At 35.6% G+C, this 24,445-nt stretch overlaps 1 protein-coding gene across 1 annotated transcript in view; it reads right to left on the bottom strand.

The window, feature by feature from the left end:
* The window catches only part of LARS2 (leucyl-tRNA synthetase 2, mitochondrial), an 84,615-nt gene that overhangs the window by 33,796 nt on the left and 26,374 nt on the right, over positions 1-24,445 (bottom strand). The window contains exons 7-12 of the mRNA XM_057367698.1: positions 21,285-21,428; positions 9,620-9,727; positions 7,949-8,108; positions 4,843-4,947; positions 2,456-2,571; positions 1,266-1,549 (exon numbers count right to left, since the gene is read on the bottom strand). Of these exons, the coding sequence (XP_057223681.1) occupies positions 1,266-1,549; positions 2,456-2,571; positions 4,843-4,947; positions 7,949-8,108; positions 9,620-9,727; positions 21,285-21,428 (917 nt within the window). The remainder of the gene's footprint in view (positions 1-1,265; positions 1,550-2,455; positions 2,572-4,842; positions 4,948-7,948; positions 8,109-9,619; positions 9,728-21,284; positions 21,429-24,445) is intronic.

The raw sequence follows: 24,445 nt of genomic DNA, 5'->3' as shown, positions 1-24,445 counted from the left end.
AGGGCAGCCACAATAACTATCCAGAAACCACAAGCAATTACTATACATCAAAAGTATGTTACTGCCTGGTAAACAACAAAATAATTTTTAACTAAAGTTGTGGGAGAAGCCAAGAGTGCACATACACTTTCAGTCACAACAGGAAAATTAGCAATTAGACCAAAACATTTGGGGATTTTACTAAACCTGTGGATCTCATTCAGTATTGCAAATACACTACTATGTACATTTTCAATASGCACATCTGAGAAGACATTTTCTAYACAGAAACATGGGAATAAACATCTGTTTTACAAAAAAATACATATTATCAACAAAGGTCAAAATACCTGTTTCCAGACAACCATAGAACTCCTAATACTAAAATAAATTTAGGTGTTATGAATCTGCTGCATTTTCAAGTGAGAGCCCTATTGCCATTTACATGTTTGATTTCCCTGCCTGGCAGCCTGATAAYAGACTTCCCATTTGGTCAGTCAGGAGCAGCAATGCACTGCACTGCTGATGAAAACCTTCTCTAGGATGCCTCATGTTCTACCAGCTCCTCCCACAGGAACCTATATGCAAACTTCAGGGAATATCTTAGCAGTCCTCAAGATTACACAACTGATCTTCACATCACATCACATCACATCACATCACATCACTCACTACTTAATTTAGGCTTTTTATTTCTTAAACAGATGGACCACAAACAATAAGGATTACAGTGTTGACAAGATGCATTTACTTTCTATTTCCTTCAAATCTGAATTATATGCTAACTGCAATGCACAGTGAATGTAATTCTTCATTATGAAGATTTATGTAGCTGAGGGAACACTTTACTGTTGGACTACTGCAAGAAAATGAACACAATATTAATTTCCTTAACAAGAGGACTAATTCAGTAATCATTGTAAGTTTTATATGAACTGGTAACGAAAGATAATTAAAATAAGTGCAAATGTAGTAGTAGTAAATGAAGTGAGAACTACAGTTCAGAAAAGGGAAACAGGGAGCGAATCATTCTGCTTTTCCTTTTTTTTTCCTCTAACTTAAAACCAGTGAATTTTGTTTCACTTGTTTACGAAAAAATAGCAGTGGACATTGAGTGTTGCAAAAAAAGGAGTTTATTGAGTGTATAAGAAAAAAATCACTGTGCTGGGTCAAACTAAACATCATTCTCAGAGCAGTTAGTTGCCAGCTCTTTGGGAAAGAGCACAAGAAACAGGCAGCTGCAAAGTGATCTCTCCCAGACTGCAGCAAATTAAGCACTGACTTACCTCGGACAGGAACAGTTCACCCATTCTGGGGCGCTTTCCAGGGGTGAGGCTCCCTTTCCTGTGAACGTGGTTACATTGGGCAACACCACAGGTAAATCTTCATAAGGCACAGGAACRGTGCCACACGTCTGGCAGTGAATGATTGGAATGGGTGTTCCCCAGTACCGCTGTCGAGATATTAACCAGTCTCTCAATTTGTCACTTGTTAGGTCTCCACCTATTCTTTTATTTTTGGCCTGCTGAGTAATAGCTTTTAAAGCCTCCTGCCGAGTCATACCGGTGATCTGATTGAAAAAAACAAGAAATGACAATTTTATTTGCTGTCAGTGGAAGTGCAAGAACAAACAAAACCAGTCAATTTTCTGAGAMAAAAAAAAATTCCCTCTTCCCACTGCTTAACATCCTGCTGTCCAAAAAACTATTCACATACCAGCTGCTCATTTGAACCTTCTTGCTTAAAGCATAATGTTCTTCGTGGTCTGAATAGAAAAAAGCTGAAAGAGTCTTGTACACCCCTTCAGCCTTTATTGGCAGATATTTGCATTTATTGCTGATATCTTCATMAGTTGCTGTATGCCAAAATTTTCAGAATTCTATCATGAACATGAGGTAGAAACTGAGGAAATGCAAATGTTAAAACAGCTTTCCTTCTCCTGTGCTTATTTCAGGTTTTTCTGTTCTTGCTTTCACATACATCTTAACCACTTAGACCCTACCTGGGATGCAATGTGTCTATTATCAAAACACRTATTTTCAAGAGCTATATCTAAAGATAAGATTTCTATGTCACTTGAGACATGCATGTTAACACAAAGGCTGATACAAYATTTCAATTAATTTTTGAAGAAGGACTAGTATGTTTACGTTTAGCTTAAAAATCTATTAAGATTATGAAATAAGAATCAACTTTTAACATAGGTTAAATTATTCAGTTTCCATTACAGAACTGAGACCAACACACAGGAAAGTATAACCTTCCTCTCATGTACAAAAGGAAAAGAAATATTTTATTGCTACAGCAGAGCCAACATATTTCATCATGAAATTATTCCCAGAAATTTGATTGTGTAAGCTTAGCTTGATTAAAAAAATAATCCCTTTAATTATACAAAGTATTCGGCACTCTTGAGAAAACAGATTTAGTTTGCAGTTACTGCAAGTTGGAAAGAACTCCACACTTGTATACCCACMTCTGCAGAATTAATGACCTTCTCCAAACCATTTGGCAATGTCTCAATGACTTCAGTGAAAGAAATGCCCAGTTTCTCAGCTACTGCAGCATCTTCTGCACAAGTACTAGGAATTCCTAGAAGGGATGAAAAAACATTTCATGACACTCTCTTTTTAATAATTTACGTTATTATAAACAACAAAGGAATTCAAGAAAAATATTTGAGAACAGTAAAAATGTTTTCGTATTCTTCAAGCAGTGAAATTCAAACAACAATTATTACAAATACATTTCTCGGTTCCTCTGTAATTCAAATGTTCATAAATGTGTTGTCCTTCTTTCAGAAAAATTTRAAAATCTGATGGTTCTGAAAAAACTAAAGCTGGAAAATTTGGATAGAATTATAGAATTTTTCAATACAGCTCTATTATGTAAATATAATACATTTAAACAATACAAATGCTAATTCTATTTGCTAATATGATAATCAAAGACTAAACAAAGAGCAGAGTCCTCCTGTTTCAATATTAAATTTATCTCTTTTTAATTCCATATTAAATGTACCATAATGCAACAGTCTCAAACATTACTATCCCTTTAACTTAYTGTGAAAGTTATGACTTGTTTATAAACTCAGGGAAATTATTCAAATAATACCAGTTTGCTATTCAGACTAACTGGTGAGAACACTTCCTACAGCTATTCAGATGAGTTCAGAAGTCACCGTATTTAAGGCCCCCAATGCTATCTTTCCCTCCATATTTTATTATTTGGGACAGTCATGCATTTTAGTTCTGCTCTGGAGGGTTACCTTTCACACTGAGTTAAATTTACTAGCTTTATTTTCACATGTATTCTGAAGTAATATTAAGATCCAACAGACATATTAGTTCCACAGAGATACATCTTCCTGCATATTTTTTTTTTCTTTCAATGATAATTTAATTAATAACTTGAACAATCTTGCACAATTGCTGTCAATTCAAAAGGCAAAGAAACTTAYTTCAACAACACAATGCCAGCATTAAATTGGTAAAAACTACACACAAAAGCTCTCAAAATATTTGCAAAGCGTACTAGAATTACTAACAAACTACTTCACTCAAAACCATCTTAACAATTGTCTTAGTTCAGGCAGTGAAATGTCTGCTATACACTAGCTCTGCCAATATATGGGAGTTTGGAAGCAGATTACTAAAATCAAACAAAACTCCCCTGTGACAAGTTACTCCTTAACTAGAAAACCACAAAATTGCTATTTTATCTTTCCAGCAGATGTACACTCTTGCCATTTCAAGGCTCTCTTATAGAAGATTGTTTGTATCTTAATTTGTCAGAGAGCTGTGCAGCTTGCAACAGGTGACTTTACAATATGGTCTACAAATGGAAAAAAGCGGGTCCCACTTTTTGGTCTGCCTCCTTTTGAARAGATGATGCTATTAATGTACACTGGCAAAGCTCAACAGCTGGCACCCACAGCTTCCCATGGAGAGCTGGGCTGTTTCCAACAGACATAAGGCCAAAGTATGTGCCAGCAAACTGGAGGGTTTTAAGGAAAAATAAGATTAGGTATCTTAATTATTTGGCTTCTCCTATATAAGGAAAGACTTTGTTTTCTCAAAAACAGATTCACATCTAAAGTGCAAGATGCAGGCATATTATAAGCAAGGTATGCAGCTCAAGTGGATAATTTCCCTTAGCCCTGTGAGGGTCATCCATGACATTTTTGCACAGTTAGCTGTTTTCATTCAGTCCAGTTGGGCAAGAATAGCCAATATTGGCAGTAGTGAAAGGAGGAGCCCCAGGAACGAAGTGTCAGCAACAGGGAGGCAACAGCAGAAGTTAAAGGATAAGGAAGGTASTGGAAAAAGGGAAGAAGACATAACTATTTCCCATTAGGACTGGCCCAGAACATTGACATCTTAATGAGAGACCATGGCAAAGCAAGTATAAACAAAAAGCTTGGTGGTGCAGATCAAAACAGATACTGTTTTAAAAACTTAGTACAATTGCTAATTTTACTTACTAGGATAATCATATTATCTAAGAGTTTGTACTCCCAACTTGGGGTTGGGAGTTCCCCCCCAAGTTCTGTTTCGATGAAGGATGGTGAGAGACAGACAAACACAYGTGTTGTAGTAACCAATTTTCTTAAGATAAGCAGATCCTCAYGTTTAGCTCATTAAATGCACTGATTTTACAATATTTCAATTTAGAATTATCATCCTTCCCCCAGATATATTCCAAATAGCTACTTTTCCCTTTCTTCTTCCCTATCAAAGAACAGAATTTCAAAGTCCAGGAGAGAGAGCCTCTGTGTTCAAATATTTACCACAACAATATCTTGTGCTCCAACGCAGCAACAGAAAACCATACTATTCCAGTTACATATTTAATGTCACATACCTATTTTAGTATCAAGAAAATTATCAAAATCGTTCTTTGCTGAGATGACTACAGGAATCTCCTGATTGGTAAGCAAATTCACAGCTGTCACTGAAGTAAGTGAGTCTGAAAACAAATGTAATGATATGGGGTAAGTAAAATGTGACAGAAAATATGTATCACATACCATTACAATGCAGTATATTTTAAACTTACATGAATTTTAAATAACAATTTCTTTAAAGAAGAATGAAAATAAAAAACCTATTCACATATCTAAAAAGCTCTGATGTATTAAATGGCTCAGTAAGTCAGACTGATGAATTTTGATTATTAGAAAACATAACAAGCACCTGAATAAAAACAGAGTAAGATTTGGATTATAACAAAAAATTGAGTCTTTGATCAAAAATACAGCCTGCTGCAAAAATTGTATGAATTGGCTTTAGTAAGCCCTGATTTATATACTAGCATACAATGCTACAAAATCCCACAAAAAATCAGATGAAACTGCAGGGGAGCATATATCCTTATGATTTAATTACTTACAGAAGAACTACAAAGTATGTGAAATATTGACCTGTGTTAAAAAYCACCTAAGTAACCTACTGATTTCCAAACAGGACATTCATATTCATATTACAGATGAGGAACCTAATGTCCACAAGGATGGGGAGACAGAAGAGTATCAAGGGTGAGAAYTAATAAACTGAAATTGATTTACAATGTGCAGATTGGGTGACTCAGCAAGAAGCAAACCAATTCTGAACACTCCAAATTTTGAGGATTCAAACTCCAGATCTCTGGACCAATTTCTAACTTTTTCAGTGCTTTTGAGTTGAYGATAGTTACAATATCTACGAGCTACTATCTAAGGGCTGCTAAGAGCTTTCTTTCACCTTTCTTCATGGCTAAGCTGAGGGAAGTCTTATGCTTGTGTTGCAATGCATAAAATCTGCTTGAAGTAAAGTACCAGCAATTTTGAGAACAGGGCTGTTACATCCATCACGCTTCTTAACAGAGATGATGCATTTATTTGTTTCTGATTACTACTTTTCCAAATTTAAGATGTCTGAGGTATTCATATTATAAAGAAAATTTCCACGTCCAAGCCATTGCACACAGCTTTMCTCTGTTTAAAAAAAAAGACACTAAACAAAAAGCATCATGAGCAGGACACTGAGTGGGTAGGACACTGCTTTTAAAAATAACTTCTCTCTTCCACCCAGCAATAATTTTCATTTTGTGCTGGAACCTAACTCCAGTTTATGAAGGTGCTCTTTCCTGTGCTCTTTTGCTCACATCTTTATCATCATAACCAGAGTATTACARTGAGATAATGAACAAAGTAATGGTCAAATCCTTATCTCAGAYATCTCCTGCTGTCAAAACTATTAGACTTACCAGATACTAAATGAAAATACATTTTTCTGTGCAAAAACTTTTGAATATTTGACAAATGGTTGTTCCATCTATTTAAATAATAGCCTAAAATACAGACCTGTACTTCAAGACTAAAAGTATTAGAATTTTCAGTTACTTTGCTATATAACAGGGTTTTTTCCTCTCCTAGAAAACATAAAAACATACCCTTCTAACTATTTAAATGAGAACACAGTGAAGAAAGAGAGTTACAAGACCATGTCCATTGAAAAGAAAACAATTACACTTTAATTAAATTAAAATTTCAATGTAACTGAGGATTTTTTTAAAAAAATCTTGGTTAATGGGAAAATACAAAWCTACAAAAGGCCATCCAAAACTTCTTTTTATTTAAATGCCATCAGTGGCCTTTCATATGTAAAATGCCAATCTCAGCTAATTTCAACTGAAGAATGCATGTAGTATATTCACAAGTAGCAGGAGTACACAATAGCAGAGTTATGATTCTGGAATTGTGCCTCTTTTTTGAGAACTTCTGTCGTCATTATTTCAACTGAGAGTTTCTTAATTTAACTCAACCAAAAGATTTAAGCTTATTGTTAGCAGACACATAAAAAAGCTCTTACAAGTATTTCCACTTACAAAACCAATGTAAAAATATACCGTTGTCCTTATTAAAAGCAAATTTTTCACTTTTGTGGCTTGGCTTAAAGCACAAGATCCAACAAAGATASAGGCATGCGCATAGATGTGTGTTTGTGCAGTTTGATTTGGTTCAACTGCAAGAACTGCAAATCTGTTCTCCAAAACTCTCCAAGCTTTGCTCACCTCGGAGACAAGGGCTCTACAAACTCCACACAGTGAGGCTCTACTTTTTTTTTCTCCTAGCAATCAAACTTCTTTAAGGTTATAGAAATGAAGCTCTGCAAAAAGCAGGTGCTGTACAACCAGCACAATTTCCCACAAGATGCTGTTGACATCAGATGTTATACAGACAATGAAGCCTCATCTTTACCAGSGGAAAAGAAAATACTGAACACAAGCCTGAAGTAGAAACAAAAATTACTGTGTTTACTCTTGTAATTTTCCAAACAACAAAAAAATACTAGACCATGGATTCTGAATCCAAGCAGAACTGGTGGTAGGAGCCTTCAGGAAAGCAGATAACAACAACTAACGATTTATCAGTTGACTGTGCAAGTCATGAGCTGCTATAGGGATACTCTGAAGTCCCATTACAGTCTTGAATTAACTAAGGATTACATAGTAGAGTATWATTTTACTATCAGTGATCCACTTTGCTATGTATTAGTGTTCTATTGAGCTCTTAATATTCCTTGTGACAGGAAGAAATAATTGTTTTCATGCAAGAATTAGTTCTGCTGTCTTTATKCTAATTACTGTATATACAAATTACCATATAGACTTGAGATTTTCCAATGCATCGACAGAGTCAAATTTGGACTATTCATTTCTGGTACATGAGCAAACAAGGATCTGTTCCATTGCTTTTATATACTATGAAGTGCTACAACTATTATTAAAAGAATTCCATCATAGCTGCTCTCACCACATCTGAAGCCAGGACAGGCTGATGTGACACTGTGTGACATATAGGAAGAATCAAAGGCCTGCTCCCTCTCAACAGGAACAGCTCCTGCTCAGATTGATACATATTCTCCAAAGATCATTCTCTGTAATTGCTGCTCTTCTACAACAAAATGCAGTATGAGAAAAATACCACCTTTCCCTGGGATGAGCTCCCTCTGAAAGATTTCCTTGAGACTGCTATTCCCATGCAGCAGTCTGTGAGTTGGTAAGATATATAAATGGGAAGCTCCATAAATGGCTTCAGGTGTATAGGTGTAAGCTGCTACCTTCTCTTCCGTTACTTTGCCATTAACCTGAAAAAGAGCAGAAAAGAATTCCCACTGGAATTGCAGTGGTTATAGATTTCCCTTCCTTTTTATACAGCTAATGARTCTACATCACCCTGCACAAATACACAGTTCCAAATATCAAAGCTGGACATATTCTCACTATAGAAACTTTCCAGAATCAAACCTTGACACAATTTACTTTTTGGCCTTGAGAAAGTTGCTTTACACTCTTGCCTYAGTTTATCCAAATATATMTATWAAAAAYATAATTCTAATTYCATATAAAATACTGCACTGTGCTACTGAGATAGACACAATCCCTGGCTAAGGAACCTGGAATCCTTCTATTCACTTTTAATAAGCATGCCTTATTTCCAAGAAACTGAAATGAGATGTTGCCACTGAAATCTAAAGAGAATTTAGGATTTTCTCAGCTATCATACGACTTTACACCATGCTTCTCTGATAAAGTAAATGCTGCAACTTATGCAGAGAAGTAAAATAATAAAAGGCAGCACAACAAACAACTGGATATAAAATGTAAATAATAAACTCCAAAGACTTTATGAATTACCACCTGGAATTATCAACGTGGTTTATATCTTACATCAACTAACTGTGGAATGTATGGAGGTCTTAGAAGGAGATTTTTCTATTGATGTAAATTTTCAGAAAAAATTGATAAAACCAACTTTAATTAAAAAATGCATCTTTTAGCAGGATGCAGAAAGGAGGTATTTAGAGGTTTAATTTGTCTCAATCTGAAGTTCCCAAAAATTCAGTACTTTAAAATAAGAAGTCACTTTTAGAATGTTAGACCAGAGTAAATAAGCACAATAAAGCTTTGAAGTACAAGGGCTAAAATTCGATCAGGGTGTCTGAAAASCTCTTCTGTCACTACCATATTCATGGAGCCTTGTCCTCCTTGTTCTCTTGAGAAAAAAAGGGAAAATCTGAGGTTCTTCTATAGATAATGATGATTTTCTTCAGGTTTCCTTTTCCTTCCTCTCCTTTCTTTCTATCCAGACTTCTTTGTAGCTCCATCACTACCTAATGGTGTGGGTTCCATTATTTTAATTACGGTTCATAGTAAATGAAATAATGGACAACTGTAAACAAAGCAGCTTGCCTGAGGTCAGCTGKGGTCTGACAGAGAAGCCACCATGCAGAGAAAAGCAAAAGCCCAACCAGATCCCAACTGACATGTGCAGTGCCACTTGATAGTRCACTTGGCATAAATGTCCTGGCTTTTAGGGAAGCTTATTAGCTGGCACGTATTTTGGCATAAATATACACAGCCAGTTTGCATCTATTTGAACACACAAACCCTTTCCTAACGAGGGTAGCAGGGAATATCTCTTAAACCCACAAAGTGGTGTTCTGCAAGAACCAGTGCTGGGCATGAATATAATAATAATAACAATAATCTTTAGGAGGTTTGAAGCTTTTAAGATCTGAAAATCCATTCCATTCACACATTTCAGGGATTGCAGTTAGCCCAACCAAGAGAGCAGCAACTGAAATTTCTGACTTACCTTTAGCAAGAAGTCAAGAGAGCATCCAACACAGTCACCTATCCAATTTGCTTGCATTTCTTTAATACCATACCACTCAGGGAGATCAGATAAAGCATCAAACATAGCCTTAAGCAATAAAAGAAAGAATTAGGACATTCAGTTTTTGTAAGCATACAAACTAATACTATAGGTTTAATTATAATTAACAGCAAAATAGTAAGGTGSTGGTAAAAACATTGGAAGAGGTGTTTTTACACTGCTGCTGCCTCAAACTCAYCTCTTTGAGAATAGAACTAACATGGTGCAAGCCAGCAGTATGTCACTGCCAACAGAGATCYTGTTGTTATTAAAAGTGGCCTTTCTTTCGAATGGACCTTAAGATACAGAACAAAACACTTAGATGAAAACAAACACAGAAAATATTCCCAGTGGGTGTAACTTCTGGGAAGTGTAGGTGACSTAYTGAGCTGAACAAGAWGTAAGAGATGTGCTTGCAGATATGAARCCTACATTTGGATTAGTTGCTTTAGACAATARCCTGGAGATGGCAGTCTGACAAAAGGTGTTAACTTGTCCTAAAATTTTCAAGCTCTGACTTAAAATAGCATAATTGTTTCTAGCTGCCTATCTATTTTGTCATATTTCATATTGAAATTTAATCAAGCACAACAGGCTGTAAAGTTGATTGGGATCTTTASGTTGCATCATCCTGTAAAAACAACACTAATCATAATAACAAAGGTTCATATTAAACTCAAAACATATATAATAATAATTATTATAAGCAACCAGCAATGAAGCTGGGTCTAGAGGAGTCAAGGGTCTAGATCAAGTCTTATGAGGAGTGGCTGATGCAGCTGGGTATGTTTAGCCTGGAGAAAAGGAGGCTCAGGGGGGACCTTATSACTCTCTACAAGTGCTTGAAAAGAGGCTGTAGAGATGTGGAAGTYAGTCTCTTCTCTCAGGTAACAAATGACAGGACCAGAGCAAAGGGTCTCAAGTTGCACCACGGGAGGTTTAGGTTGGATATTAGGAAAAATTTCATCATGGAAAGGGTTGTCAAACATAGGGATAGGCTGTCCAGGGAAGTGGTTGAGTCGTCATCTCTGCAGGTATTTAAAAGACCCACAGATGTGGTGCTTAGGGACCAGGTTTACTGTTGAATTGCCAGTGCCAGGTTAACAGTTGGATTTGAGGATCTCAAAGGCTTTTTCCAACCTAAATGGTTCTATATTATGCAGCAGGGAAGAAATTAGGTGTTGTATCCTTAACTAGCCGTAATATTCAACAGCCAACTTGTAACTTCTATGTTTGCACTCAACAAGAGAATATACCTATATTTTTACGTGCTTTCTGATGTATGGAATGGAAGCAGAATATTCCATTCCAAGTCAACTAGTATTTCTCTAAACAATTCAAACAATATTATTTTAATAAATTACATCTGTAACAATGTAAAGAAGCAGACAAATGGATGGATAACTTAATCTCATTTTTCACTTAGTAACACTTCACATTTTTGTTATGAATACTGTGACTGTCCACAGTCTTTACTTTGGCAGAAGTACAGCCAGAGGCATGAGTCACTTGGACAGATGGTGAATATGCTGAACAATTACAGTTAAAATCTAAGAATAAGGCAACATGTTGAATAATTTCTCCTTCAGCTGTGACTCCCAACATCAAATATGCGAGCTCTTTATTATCTCAGTAATTGCTAGCAACCTGCAAGGATGGACAGTAGCTACTATGTGCTGCTCAAACTAAACAGTAGGTAGTTGGATAATTAGTGAATGTACAATTAATTCTTCTACAAGGATGTGTTTCAAGTTGTGTTTTAATGACCTTCTTAAATTATTTCAAAGTGAGATGAATAGAAGTTACTATTAGAATTACTTTTTAGTTACTGCTCTGCCATTCAAAACACAACAAAAGATGTCCTATGTAAATCATATTTCACCACCACTTGGGATTATTATTGCTTTCTAAATCTTTAGGAATCAAAACAATTTATTGATCATTTATRAAGAAAAGAATGTTAGGCTTTTGGAGGGGTTTTAATCATACTATATCTTTCATCAGTTTTAAGTCACAATTGCAAGCACACTGTACCATAGAGAATTCCAACTTCTGAGTATTCTCATTAATTGTACTGTTCCAGACAGCTAAGCTTTATCAACCATGATCAATCCATGTACATATATAACTACAAAAGAATAATGAATAATTGGAGATAGAGAGAGATATACACACAATACCTGGATATATTCTTTGTAAGAATTTTATGCATTTTAGAAAGAATGAAATTGTGTCAATACATGCAGAACTGGCTTTTGACATTAGATATCYGTTCTAACGTACATTATGTTTTGCTGGCAGAAGCACCTTAATGTGCATGTGTTCTGCTGAAACTGTACAGTCTGTAACTTCTTGCCTGCAAAGATTCTTAGACCTTTTTCACTGCAGTATTCATACACCAAGATTGTCAATACCAATGTGATAATGATTTTACTCTAATTCATTGGCCTTATTAGAAGCTAAGGGCTACAGTTTTACTTTGCCCAGGTTCTTCTCTTGATAACRCAATTACTTCATGCAACTAAATACAGGAAGAGCCAACTTTACTTCATCTGAATGAAGATAACTAAGCTTAATCTGTATGATGATGCAGCCTAGCAGGGTTTGCAAACATAAACCCCTTATAACTGAATTCATACATAAACAGTTTCGTATGATACAAAACAAAAACCCCAAGCAAACAAAACAATTCCAAAAATTTTCAAAATAGAATTATGGCTCTAAGTTCTTTGTACTCAGCACACTCCTTTGGTTCCTTGTCAAGGCTATGAATAGCAGGTGAAGCAGAAAATGAACATGCAAACCACAAACAATTTACCTGGTATTACAAAGGCAAATAAATAATATAAGACTATGCACACTGCTAGCGTGTTAGTAAGTGTTTCTGAATGGTAAATTAACACAGGATACTCACTAGCAGGAAAGTAGAGAAACATTAATTCTTACTCAAATGAATGCACTTGCATTCAAAATCTGTTTGTGCAAACTAGGACCTTTTAAAAAACAGCTTAGGGAGAACCCTTTAAAAAACCTTTCAATTTTCAAATCCAATTGCACTACACCCTGCAAAATACAAGGCCACAAATACATGTTAGAACAATTATTAATGTAAAAAAAATACACGTAGGCTGTTCGGGTGTATAAAACTCTTGACCAATGCTAGCATAAAAATTCCTGAATATTTTAAGATTTTAACTTAGYATTTTGAAAGTTAAATATTAACTCCACTGAATTTTGCTTTTGTGTTCTTTTTTAAAAATCACTGCCACTACTGTCTGGTAGAACATCTTCTGAATCATTAAAGTAGTCCCATGAATTCTGCCTTTTCTTTTTTTTTTTTTTTTTTTGTTTGCAATTTGCCAACTATGGCAGTGTTTAAGGCCAGGTTGGATGGGGCCTGGAGCAATCTGATCTGGTGGGAGGCATCCCTGCCCATGGCAAAGGGGTTTGGGACTAAATGATCTTTAAGGTCCATTGCAACCCCTTAACATTCCACGATTCTATAATTACTGATACAATTCTTTAAACAAAAATCTGATCCTTAAAAATGTGTATATAACTTCTAGTTATTTCTGCCACAAATTTGTTAACTAGATTTGTTGATATAGAAAAAAAAAAATCAGCAAGAAGACTCCCAGCCCACAGGCAAATAAACAAAAGTAAAACCAAGTTGGATTCTGCAGGGGACAAGAACAGCAGCATTACTATCTAGTAAGCAGAAAGTGATAAGCTTATCAAATAAACTCAAATTTCAAATGTCTGATGATGATTTAATAGTGAGAAATTTGGAAACATYAGGTAGCAGAGTCTTTCTGCTTTCATTTTTCATTATTCAGGAAGAGACAAGAAAACTTCAAATGCAAACATCTAATTACAGGAGAAATTACTCCCATCTTAATTAAACAAGTCAAAGAATTGCATGACTGTATTTTGGCAGTCTTTCAAATCTAAAGATAGACAGACTCAGGAAAAAGTTTAAGAAATTAAAGTTGTGTTCAGGGATGAGAAYGCCTTCAAGACTCTTACACCTGAAGAAGCTGGAGATTGAGGATAAACCAGTATTTCACAAGACTTCTTTACTCTTTCAGAACATAGGGAAAATTCTGGCACAGCCAGAAGATGAAAGTGAACTATCTCAGATGATCAGAGAGTAACATAATCAAGATGGGTTTGCTGAAAATTCATCACAGACAATGATGACCAAGCTAGGAACTAGAAGTAACACATTGTATGTAGAAAACTGGTCTCACATTCCTTGCTGTTTAGTCTGCTGAAGTTTATGACAGAAACAGAACTTCAGTTAAGAAATCTTCAGGCAAAAAAGATCCAGAAAATCAAAGAACATAAGTGCTTTATAATTTCCCAAGACCATCTCAACTCCAAAAGTCCCTCTGCTTGTACTTCAAAGATTCTGCTGAGCCCCTATAAAGTTCAGTCTCTGGCTTCATGAACTAAAATTTTTAGTAGATCAATTTTTAGTGGATCAATATTTTTAATAAATCAAATTTTTATAGATCAATTTCACACTTAGTGAGTGTAATTTAGCTCCTCTATGATAGTAAATAAATAAAGTGAAAAGTCTGAATACATGCTATAAAGCCAAATGTATACTCTTTTTTCAATGAAGACACTTCAATGAAATTTGACACATCTGCAAGGTAACAAGACTAAAATAAAAAAGTTGGCAAAAGGTTGTATTTTAGAAGAATTAAATTAATTAGCAAAATAAAATTGCATTCTACTAAGTTACAATTAAATTAAAAAGGTTTGCTTCTGGGGAAGAGTCAAATAAATATGCAAGCTGTTTGGATTAAAATGAAATTCTTCACTTTATTTGATCAAATTCCCAAAAGAGCAATSAAACATAAACTCAAGATTACACAAAATCATTTAATACAATTTCATATATTAACTAAAGTATAAGAGATTAAAGCTAGGCTGCCCACTGTTTTATTTTGCACTCCATTGCACAGTTCCAACTGTGATTATGTGGTACAGCTTCTGCTGGTATTTAATATGTTCTTGTTTTATTATTTTTTCCCTTCAGTAGTTTCTGTCTGTACTACTGTCGGTCACTCTTGACTTTTATTTCCCATGTGTGAAGAATACCGAAAACATACATTAAAGAGAAGCAATAACACAGATACTTTGTATACTTAAAATACTTTCTCATAAATCTCTGAACTGACAGCAGTTTTCCCATTTCCTTACCCTACAATTTATGGTCAACAAACACCTCTGGTGTGATTACAGAGGCAAATAAATGATTTCTTAAAAGCAAAAAGTAAATCCAGCAATATTCTCCAKATTTGCTCTTCAGAGCTGTTCTCTGCTTAAATTACCAAAAGGAAGATATTCCCTTTCCAATATAACAAAGTGCACCTTTGCGATGAGTAATTGATTCCATAAATATAAAAACTCCTTAAAAAAAAAACCTGTTATAATTTTTAATAGTACTGAGTATTCACTGTTTTGATTAACCTTACACCAACGGGAACTTAAACTTACATGCTGTAGCATCAAATGAGACGCTGTATTTAAACTAAGGTGAAAAGACCAGCTTGGTCTGGATACCCACAAACAATTTTCTGTCTTGCCAAGCTGACAAAACAGGTGCCATTTCTTATTAATGAAGTGCTAAGCAAGCTGAGGGAGCACTGCTCTTGGTCCCTGTCCAGGAGACAGCTCTCAGCCTGACTCAAGAGGAAGAGTTTCAAAGCAAGGTTTATCCGACCCATTCTGTTGGGTCTGATAAACAGAATGAAAAGACAACTATGAGCTAGACTCTAAGTATGGGAATCAAAAAAAAATCACACATAAAGAATGAAAAAGAGACAGTATTTCAATTCTCTTCAGTGATGAGGCATTACCTCCTGCTAGGAAATCCAAAGTTCTGCCAAGACCTTAACATCCTGAAATGCAGTACTTCAATTTCATTACACTTCATTACCATTCTGCTTAATATTTCAAAAATAAAACAAAATACAAAAATCAAGCAAAACACARTTACATTAAATAATTCCAATTCTGTTCAGATGAAACAAAAGGGCTGTCAGGCAGTGCAAAGCCAGAGAAGAGCTGTAGTTCATTTGCTGCTTTCCCTTCACAGAGTCAGCACCATGCCCAACATCTGTGTTCCTGCAACCCACAGAAAATGAGAAGGGCTTATCTCTAAATATCTGTACAAAAATGGAACTAAGAAAGAGTACTACTTATCTGTATGGCAACTGTAAATTACAACAGCAGAATTGTGTTATGTTCCSCAGTATTCAAATTAAACACTGTCCTATTGCTGTGCAAAAAAAGGAGATGATTTAAGGCAAAACTTGAAGTTTTAAAGTTGCTTCTATTTTATTCTGTTCAAGAAAATATTATTATGCAGCTATTTGAATGATTTTTTGTACAGTAAAATATGAAAGAGAATTGTATGAAATTAATTTAGGAAGAACAGGGACTATAAAAAKATTAACCTTGCTGATTCTGATTTGAGGACTCCGTTGACCATGCATAAAAACCCTCATAAATGCAATTTACAGGTACAAAGAGAAAGTACTAACATTTACAGATAGATTTTTCCAATGAATCTCCCTACCAATTCAGCTGGGTAACCATAGCAACTAAATGTTTTAGCTTAAACATCTTAAATGCACAGACAACAATTTGAATAATAATGCCATCAGTTAAGGCATTATACGTTTATCAAAGAAATATGTCAAAAGAAAAAAGACAATTAAAATGKTCTCTAAAAATCCACAAAAGCTCCTAGACCATTTCATACGCACTTTACAGTTTAAAAAATAGGTCACGATTACTTTATAACTTTACATAAGCAAAATGCTTTCTGCTAAGCATWAAAAGCATGGTCAATATTTTTGCCCTTTGAAAAATACTCATTGCCAATGGTAAATTGCCATGTGAGCCAGCACTTTGTTTGCAATTTTTATTGCAAGAAAGGAATATGAGCTGGTGCAGTAACAACAAAGAAATCAAAGCAAATCCATAGGAGATGATTTCTCTGGACACAACAGAAATCTAAAAAACAGTGTGTGTAGGAATGAAACACTGCCTCCTGTCACACACGACTTCACACACCATTACTGATCATACAGTTCCTGGCTGCTATTTGACCAGTAATATAAGCACTGTARATGAAGATTACTCTGATTAGTTTCTATTTTCATTAAGGTTGTGAGATACAGGGGAAAACATAAACTGATAAATGGGCAAAAGAGAGGAACACGGATGACTAGAATAGATCATCAAYATATACTATAAATAGGCTCAAAAGTTACAACAAAATCATTTGTGGATGCTACAAGTAGAAAATAGGTCATATCCATACATATTCAGCCATTACTGCTAGCTGGTAATTTGCATGAAGAATTAAGCAATAGAAGACTCATTAAATGTATTTTAAATTGAACTCTTTCAATGAAACAAAATTATGGAATAAAGACAAATTTTTCTCCAAGCCACACAGGAATGGAGCAAGATAACAATAATAAAGGGGTTTTTTTTTCCACAATACTTTCTTGCTATGTCAATTTACAGAAAACTCAGGTATAACTTTGGGATGGAATAGGAAAGATTTGCAGAGAGCCATTTTTCAGAAAAAGGGCAAGAATGGTGGAACCTTCTGACATTTAGTCTTGAATTTCTGTAAACTTTCCAAAAGAAATATTAGTCACCACTGAAGGCACAAGGTGRCCAGAATCAAATGGCTTTCCCCATGATACACTAAAACCTGATAAAGGCCTGACTGTAGAAAGATGAGTGAGATACTCATAGAATTCTAACCCTCTAAGTCTAAAAAAAGCCGAAGTTGGAAAAAAAATRCAAGTCTTCCCCAAAAGGTGCAAGAATTAAATTACCCTCAGTCTCTTAGTGCCTTACAATTTTTTAGTTTCAAAATAAGAAGCAGTGAAACTTCAGTGGATAGTAGAAATCTAGCCACACAGCTCACTGAAAGCCTGATCCACTTAGCTCTTCACCTTTTCCTAAACCTAGGAAAAACATGTTGCACAAGGGATGATTAAATCTGCTCTGTGCCTGTGAACTTGTCCAAGCTGTGAAGAAATAGCCATGTGTGTTCTGATACAAATTCTGGCAGTACAGCTCAAAGACCTACATGCTGCTCAAGATTGACAGAAAATGTAGATCTTCAGATCCAAATGATTTTGACCACGTGAACCTGACACCATCCTGTCTTAACTTTCCAGCCACCTTTTAAAAAACAGAATGGGACAAAAGATGTTCAACAGGCAGTGGACTCAGAAAKGGGGAATAAGGACTCAGGTCCAGACAAGCTCTGGAAGGGCAAGTTTCTATTTCTATTAGTGTTCTAATGAAAAACAAGTTGACCACGGATTTGAAATCCCCAGGCCCATTACAGTTTTTTATAATGTCCCCTCAGATCTCTCTTTTACAGRAGTCTAGCATATGAACTATCAAACAACTGACAAAAAAGGGAAGTGAGATCCATAAAGAATTGAACTGCTGTACTAATTTATCATTAGAGGCACAAATATCTGAAGTCTCTGAACTGCAAAAAATTTAACAAAAATGAAGTTGTACTGGTAGTGGTTCTGGTCCGTTATGTAAGTCAGGAAAATCTCTTAATGTAAATAAGTGTCTTCAAAATCAGSAGTCATTAAATAATCCCCCCTGCTGAAGTGAAGGTATCATCACACTGAAATCGTATTAGCAAGTAAAGATCTTTAGCTTCTTAAAGAGCTGTCTCTATCCTCCACACMTAGTAGGACTAGCTCCATGAAATCTGGACCCTCCCCTCCAAGCAGAAAGGCTCTGTAAATTATAAATGTAAATAAAGGTCTCCCTCTCAATAAAGCCCAGTCTCCTGTCGAGAGCTTTTGAAAAGAGCRGGGGAAGAAGGTTTGAGGAATAGTCTAGGAAGAGTGATTGCTGTAACCAGGGTGTTCAACAGTGAAGGAAAAACAGAGATTCAGATCAACTGTAAATGGCCTTAATCCAAAGAAAAAGTGGACAAAAGGTTTAGGAGGAAGGATTCATGGCTCTTACCACTCCTGCAGAAGTACTGGCATGACTACCATAAGGAATGAAGAAATGCGTGCAAGGATGTGTCGAGGAYAATCAGTCAAATTATTCAGAAAGAGAAGCCAAAGTTGTAGCATTTCAGATCTGTAATTTGTCTTCAGCCAAAATGCTAGTCTGAAGCTTCCTGAATATGTCAGTGTGTGCACAGAGTTCCTWAGAGACTGAAATACTTGGCCACTATTACCTCAGATACAGCCTGCCTCCAGTGGACTGTCTTCAGTTGTGGCTTGCAGTTCATGGGCCATTCAGAGCTGTACRGCCAAAACAGTCTTCTTCAGAAAGTAAAACATAACATGCTAAGTTATCTAGTCTCTTGCAACTTGAAAGAAGAAAAATTACTAAAAAAAGGACTTTGTTTTATCCTCCAAGCATGAAATTCATCTACTAGATACTGGACTTCACACAACAGAACCTGGTAATCTACTATTTCTATTTGAAGGTTTGGGGGGGTGGGGGCAGAAGAAAAAATAACATTTTCCCCCTCTACAACCAAATGTTTAAAAGCCTTGCCAAAAGAAGCAGAGTGAAACTGTTTAAAAAGAAYCACAGCAACAAAAATAGGAGTGAGTGGAGGGTGAGTAAAAAGGAAAATCCAAACCACCTGCTGATTCTTGGTAGCATCTGTCACTGTACAAGAAGTGGGAGAACACGAAGGTAATGCTTGCCAAAGCACTTGAGCTGGAAGCAGTATGGCATCATTCATCGATCTGGTTGTATCAGATAGCACAGACCCTACAGAATATCCATCACAAACAGAACAGAATTTTGGGAACCTTCATGGAGATCTGTACTCTGTTGTTTGCAGCAACACTTTGAAGTTTTTTATGAGTTGATACAAATATTCTTCCCGAAATGAAAAGGTGAAGCATGTCGCCAAGATGTTCAAGAACAAAAGGTCACTTGCACATTTGCCCTCAATGTGGGTAGAGTATATGGTAGTCTCCTGAAGTGACATCTTTGAGGAGAAGATGAGGGGATGTTGTGGAGGCAAAAGTTCCTTTTTATCATAAGCTAAGCCTGCTTACYGGAGAATGACATGATGGAGACATGATCTGCCCAAAAGATTGTGCTTTTCCTGTAAYAGCATTTCTTAGGTAAGAGACTAAGTACAAAAGATAAATCCTTCCTAGAGGAGGGTGGATATCGAGCAAGAGGTAATAATCCCAAAAACCAAGAGTGTTTTCAAGGTTACTGAGAAGATACTCAGTCATATCTTTTGGTCTTGATGAGTAAAAATTTAGGACTGATTTACCCTTCTTTAAGGGATATAAATAATTAGGTGCAAGCATGGATAAAAACCAGAAACACCAGCCATTACTTCCTACAACCTGTATACAGACAATAGACAAAAAACATATCAGCAAAGGTAGAAATTCTAATGAAGCTCCAGCCTCAAACTGAGGCAAAACAGAGAACTAGGGCCGACCCTCAAATATCACAAATGTTGCAATGAAATCCGGTGACAAAGGAACTGAAAAAAAAAAAAAAGCTCAGAACACATGTTTATTTTGTGATTGTGCAGACATGCTCCATTTTTCCTTCAGATATTGMAAATGTTCCCTTGTTACTGCCAGAACAGGCAGCACAATCAAAAATCATGTATCTCAAATACCTCTCTGTGTATGAAGAAACRAAGCATCAGGCAGGATGTCTCAAGTTTTTCTCTTTATTATGAATAGACCTAGAGTGAGACAAAGACTTCTCCCTGAATGATGGTGGAAATTTGTTTTTTGAATCTGAGACTCAGGAAAAGGATCAAAGATGAATTTTTAATATTTTCTTGGGAAAAACTTTCTCAATCTATACTTCAAGTCTTAATATACAGAAAACTCAGATGTTATAAATACTTCACCCAGACATGACAGAAAGCTGATACTTTCATCTCAGAGGGCATAAAACCAAAACTTTTGTTGAAGAATTCCAAGGAGYGGAAGCTACCTTGTCCCAGCACAATCAAAATTTGAGCTCATAAGAAAAAAGGATATTTAAATAACTTGAAAACATTTTTTAAATGACAGATAATCAAATAGAGTAGAGAATAAAGTAGAAGGTCCAGATGAATCTTCAATAAAAAGCAGTTAAACATAAAGAATGGTGCAGACACTGGTGGAAATGAGGGCTGTACTCTATTGGTTATAAAATACCCTTAAGTCCAATAGGTTGACTTGGCAAACAAGTTTTGAAGCTTTACCCTCAAAATATGCAGAAAAACACTTGATCATAAATATGGGATGCTAATGTGTGAATGCAGRATTCATTCATTCACCTCTAATTTAYGTTTTTTGATTTCTTCAAAATTTAATCCCACACCAATTACCTACAATTCTTAAAGAGGTGAACAGAAAGACTTCAGAGACAATAACTTTTATGCACACACATACACAGGGATAGATCACACGTATTATTATGCAATTATATACTATTCAAACATGTATCTACAAAGGACCACAGTCAGCTTGATTAACATTTCTGGGAAAAAAGTCACCTCTACAAAGTGCTACCAGAATTTCCCAAAACTGTGTTCTCATACCTTTGCATAAGCAGTTGTCTTGATAAACCACTGTTTGAGATATTTCTGTTCCACTTTTGCTCCTGAACGCCACGAGCARCCATTGTCATCCACCTGTTCATTAGCTAGAACAGTCTGATCCACTGGGTCCCAGTTAACCAAGGCCTAACAAAAAAAGTTGCAGGAAGAAAAAATACTTTGAGTGGCTAATTAAAAACCAGAATCTTACTTAAGCCATGCCAAATGAATTATACAGAAGCACACCTTGAAAGTTTACCTGAGTTTTCTATATTTTAAGACATCTATTTGAATCAGCAACATGGATTCAGATGGAAAAGTTTTGAAAATTCATCTTCTCAGAACTCAAAAGTCCCAAGAATGCAGTTGGCAATATTTGCCCAGACTGATCATGGTAGCAGGATAGGCTGACACTTGACTGCTTGACTATTATATATAAGTAAGTGTTCCAATTGACTATACTACAAATAAAACAGTTTGATGTTTTACAAAACAGCTTCTGATGTTTTACAAAACAGCTTCAAAGTTTTTTACTACTGATCCAAAAGTGTTGAGTCAGACTGAAGGAGATGAGTAAATAAGGATGTCCAACTTAAGAGGAGAGAATCACAAAGAAGTATTACAGTGGTCAACTATGTTTCAAGTGCAAGGYTGATACTATCTGTATGTAACTTCTGTCAACTGTGTGAATTACTTTCAGAATCACCTTTCCTTATCAATACAACTGCATTAAGAAAAAAGTAAAGTGAAATTAATGTTGGTGTTCAACTCCACAAACCTTGTTTTTTATGCTTTTTTATTAACTGAAATACCAGACATAACATACTGTGAAGGGACCAAAAATCAAACTCACCCTCCTCCAGTGCTCAACAATTTAGCTGGAGACTTATCAAAAAGGATCTAAGATCACAAAAGAATCCTACCCAAAAGTGGCATTAAAAAGTGGCTAGATACTAACTTAAAAAAATGAACAGAAAGAAAAAGAAACAAACAAAGCAATAGAGTAATCCATTATATTGAGTTTTATTTAGTATTTGAGCTAAATCAGTCTGAAAAACAGTGGCTGCGGTTCCATAGAGATCTAATACATTAAACGTTTTTTTTTTTAAATTTCAAATTACTTTTTTGTGTAGGGGGAAGACTTCTTAATATCACAATCCAAAATTAGTAACTGTATTTATATTGCTCACCTTATATTTTATCTATCACTGATCACCTTCTGACCAGTTTCCAAACAACTAATATTGCTTCGTTTTAATTATGCTACATGTTCTTAGAAATGATAAATACCACAATCATTTTACAAATCTTAAAAGAAAGATGCAGGGAACATCTTGCTTAGAAATACTGCTCACAGTGTGAGCACAAAGTTTGACTACGTTGATTTATAAAAAATTTATTATCATTAAATGAATGAAAGTTAGTAGTTGATAAAAATAAACTCTCCTTCAAATGAAGCTTCTGTGAATTCAGATTGGAATCTAAACTTTTTACTTTTTGCCTACCTTTAACAATAACAACCAGTAACACCACACTGTGTTTTATAAAAGGCTTATGAAAATTCATTCGGAAATTAAAAGAAATCAATATACTCCACTGTTACAAATCTATTTTCCAGATGTTCAGAAAACACAGCTTCTTCAGTAATAATACAACACAGTATGAATGTGGCTCTAAAGCAATGATCTTTTAATGTATAAAATTCTGAAAAAACGCATCCTACTACAAAGTTAAAGTAACATCTAAAGAGAGATAAATCACACAATATTGAGAAGCAATAAAATGCAAGTTGCATAAARCTGCATTAGCATAAGCTTGTATTAAACTGGCTGTGACTCAAGGTTGAGAAAAAACAGTTTCTATTTTGATGGTACTGCATTGAATTTATGGTGAAAATTTTAGAAGGTAACTGAAACGATTTACATAATTACTTCGCATAACAAATCTTCCTGTTACAACTCACAAAGATATATCTAAATAAATCCTACAAAACATAAAGCAAATGTTTATTTAAGAAATMGTTAGCTGAAAGGTCTCTTCTTTGAATTTTTTAGGCTACACTTTGCTCCTTCCATCTCTCACAGACCTTTGACTAACATCTAGATGCCAGCTAATAAATGAAATCCTTAGTTCCTACTTGTACCTCACAAAGTCAACTTCTTAACAATGACAGCCTCTGAAACTGTGACCTCAGGAAGCTGCTAAAAGCCATCTACACAAAGAAAGCACAGTGCAAGCATGTTCAGAGCACACCAATTATCTTGGTYTCCTCACTATGCCAAATGTAGACCATATGCTTTCAAGATAGGATTCATCTTGTCTAACTTCAGGTCTCTAAAGTGTAAGTATCTATCACCAGGATTGCAGTCTCTGGGTCCACTACAGATTACAGGTATCTGATCAAAGTAACAGAGTCAGGGCAGGTATTAACCTCAGTGACACACTCACATATGGCCAGGTCAATAACCTCTACACTATATTGACTAGATGAGTACTGCAGGAAAAAGAGAGAGGATTTTGCTACAGTGAACAAAGGTGCCCTTTATGGACACTGCAGCACTCAGACAGACATTGTTAATCCTCCCTAATTGCAGCTCCTGGACATACTGAGCCTGTGTCGTCCTGCCAGGATAATTTCTGGTCAGACATGCATACTTCTGGAATAGAGCATTAACTAGGCTAACGCTCTRCTTGCCTTGTTCTTATCGTCACAGTAAGGCTATGAATTATCGCTTGTACCCAAAATGAAATTGTAATACAGGAGACCTCAAGCTGTGCAAAAGTACTGCTTAATACATACTGCAGATACACTGACAACACGAGACAAATATATGCTTTAAGTATATATGACTGTTCAAAGAGACCCAGGGTTAYGGGCTCTCTCTGCCATCTGTTTCCTGCCAAAAAGCAACCAGTTCATATCCACCAGAGATTACATCCCCTACAGGTTGACAGATGCTGATTTAAGTCCTCAAACTGATCCTTGACTTGAAAGCAGATGGAAGTTGGAAGTAGATTCAATCACTGGTACCCAAACAACTCCAGGATCCCACAGTACTTGGAGCCTGAATGCAAAATTTATTTTGTATATCATGCCTGCTTTGAATGAAGCAGCAAGCCCTGTACTTTTCAGATTCATCTGAGTTTGCTTGTCAAGCAAACAA

Source organism: Malurus melanocephalus, unplaced genomic scaffold (genome assembly GCF_030028575.1).
Source record: "Malurus melanocephalus ecotype Western Australia unplaced genomic scaffold, MMel_1.1 scaffold_83, whole genome shotgun sequence".
Taxonomy (NCBI): domain Eukaryota; kingdom Metazoa; phylum Chordata; class Aves; order Passeriformes; family Maluridae; genus Malurus; species Malurus melanocephalus.
Note: the sequence above shows the minus strand (reverse complement) of the source record. Positions and strands in the feature narration are given on the sequence as shown.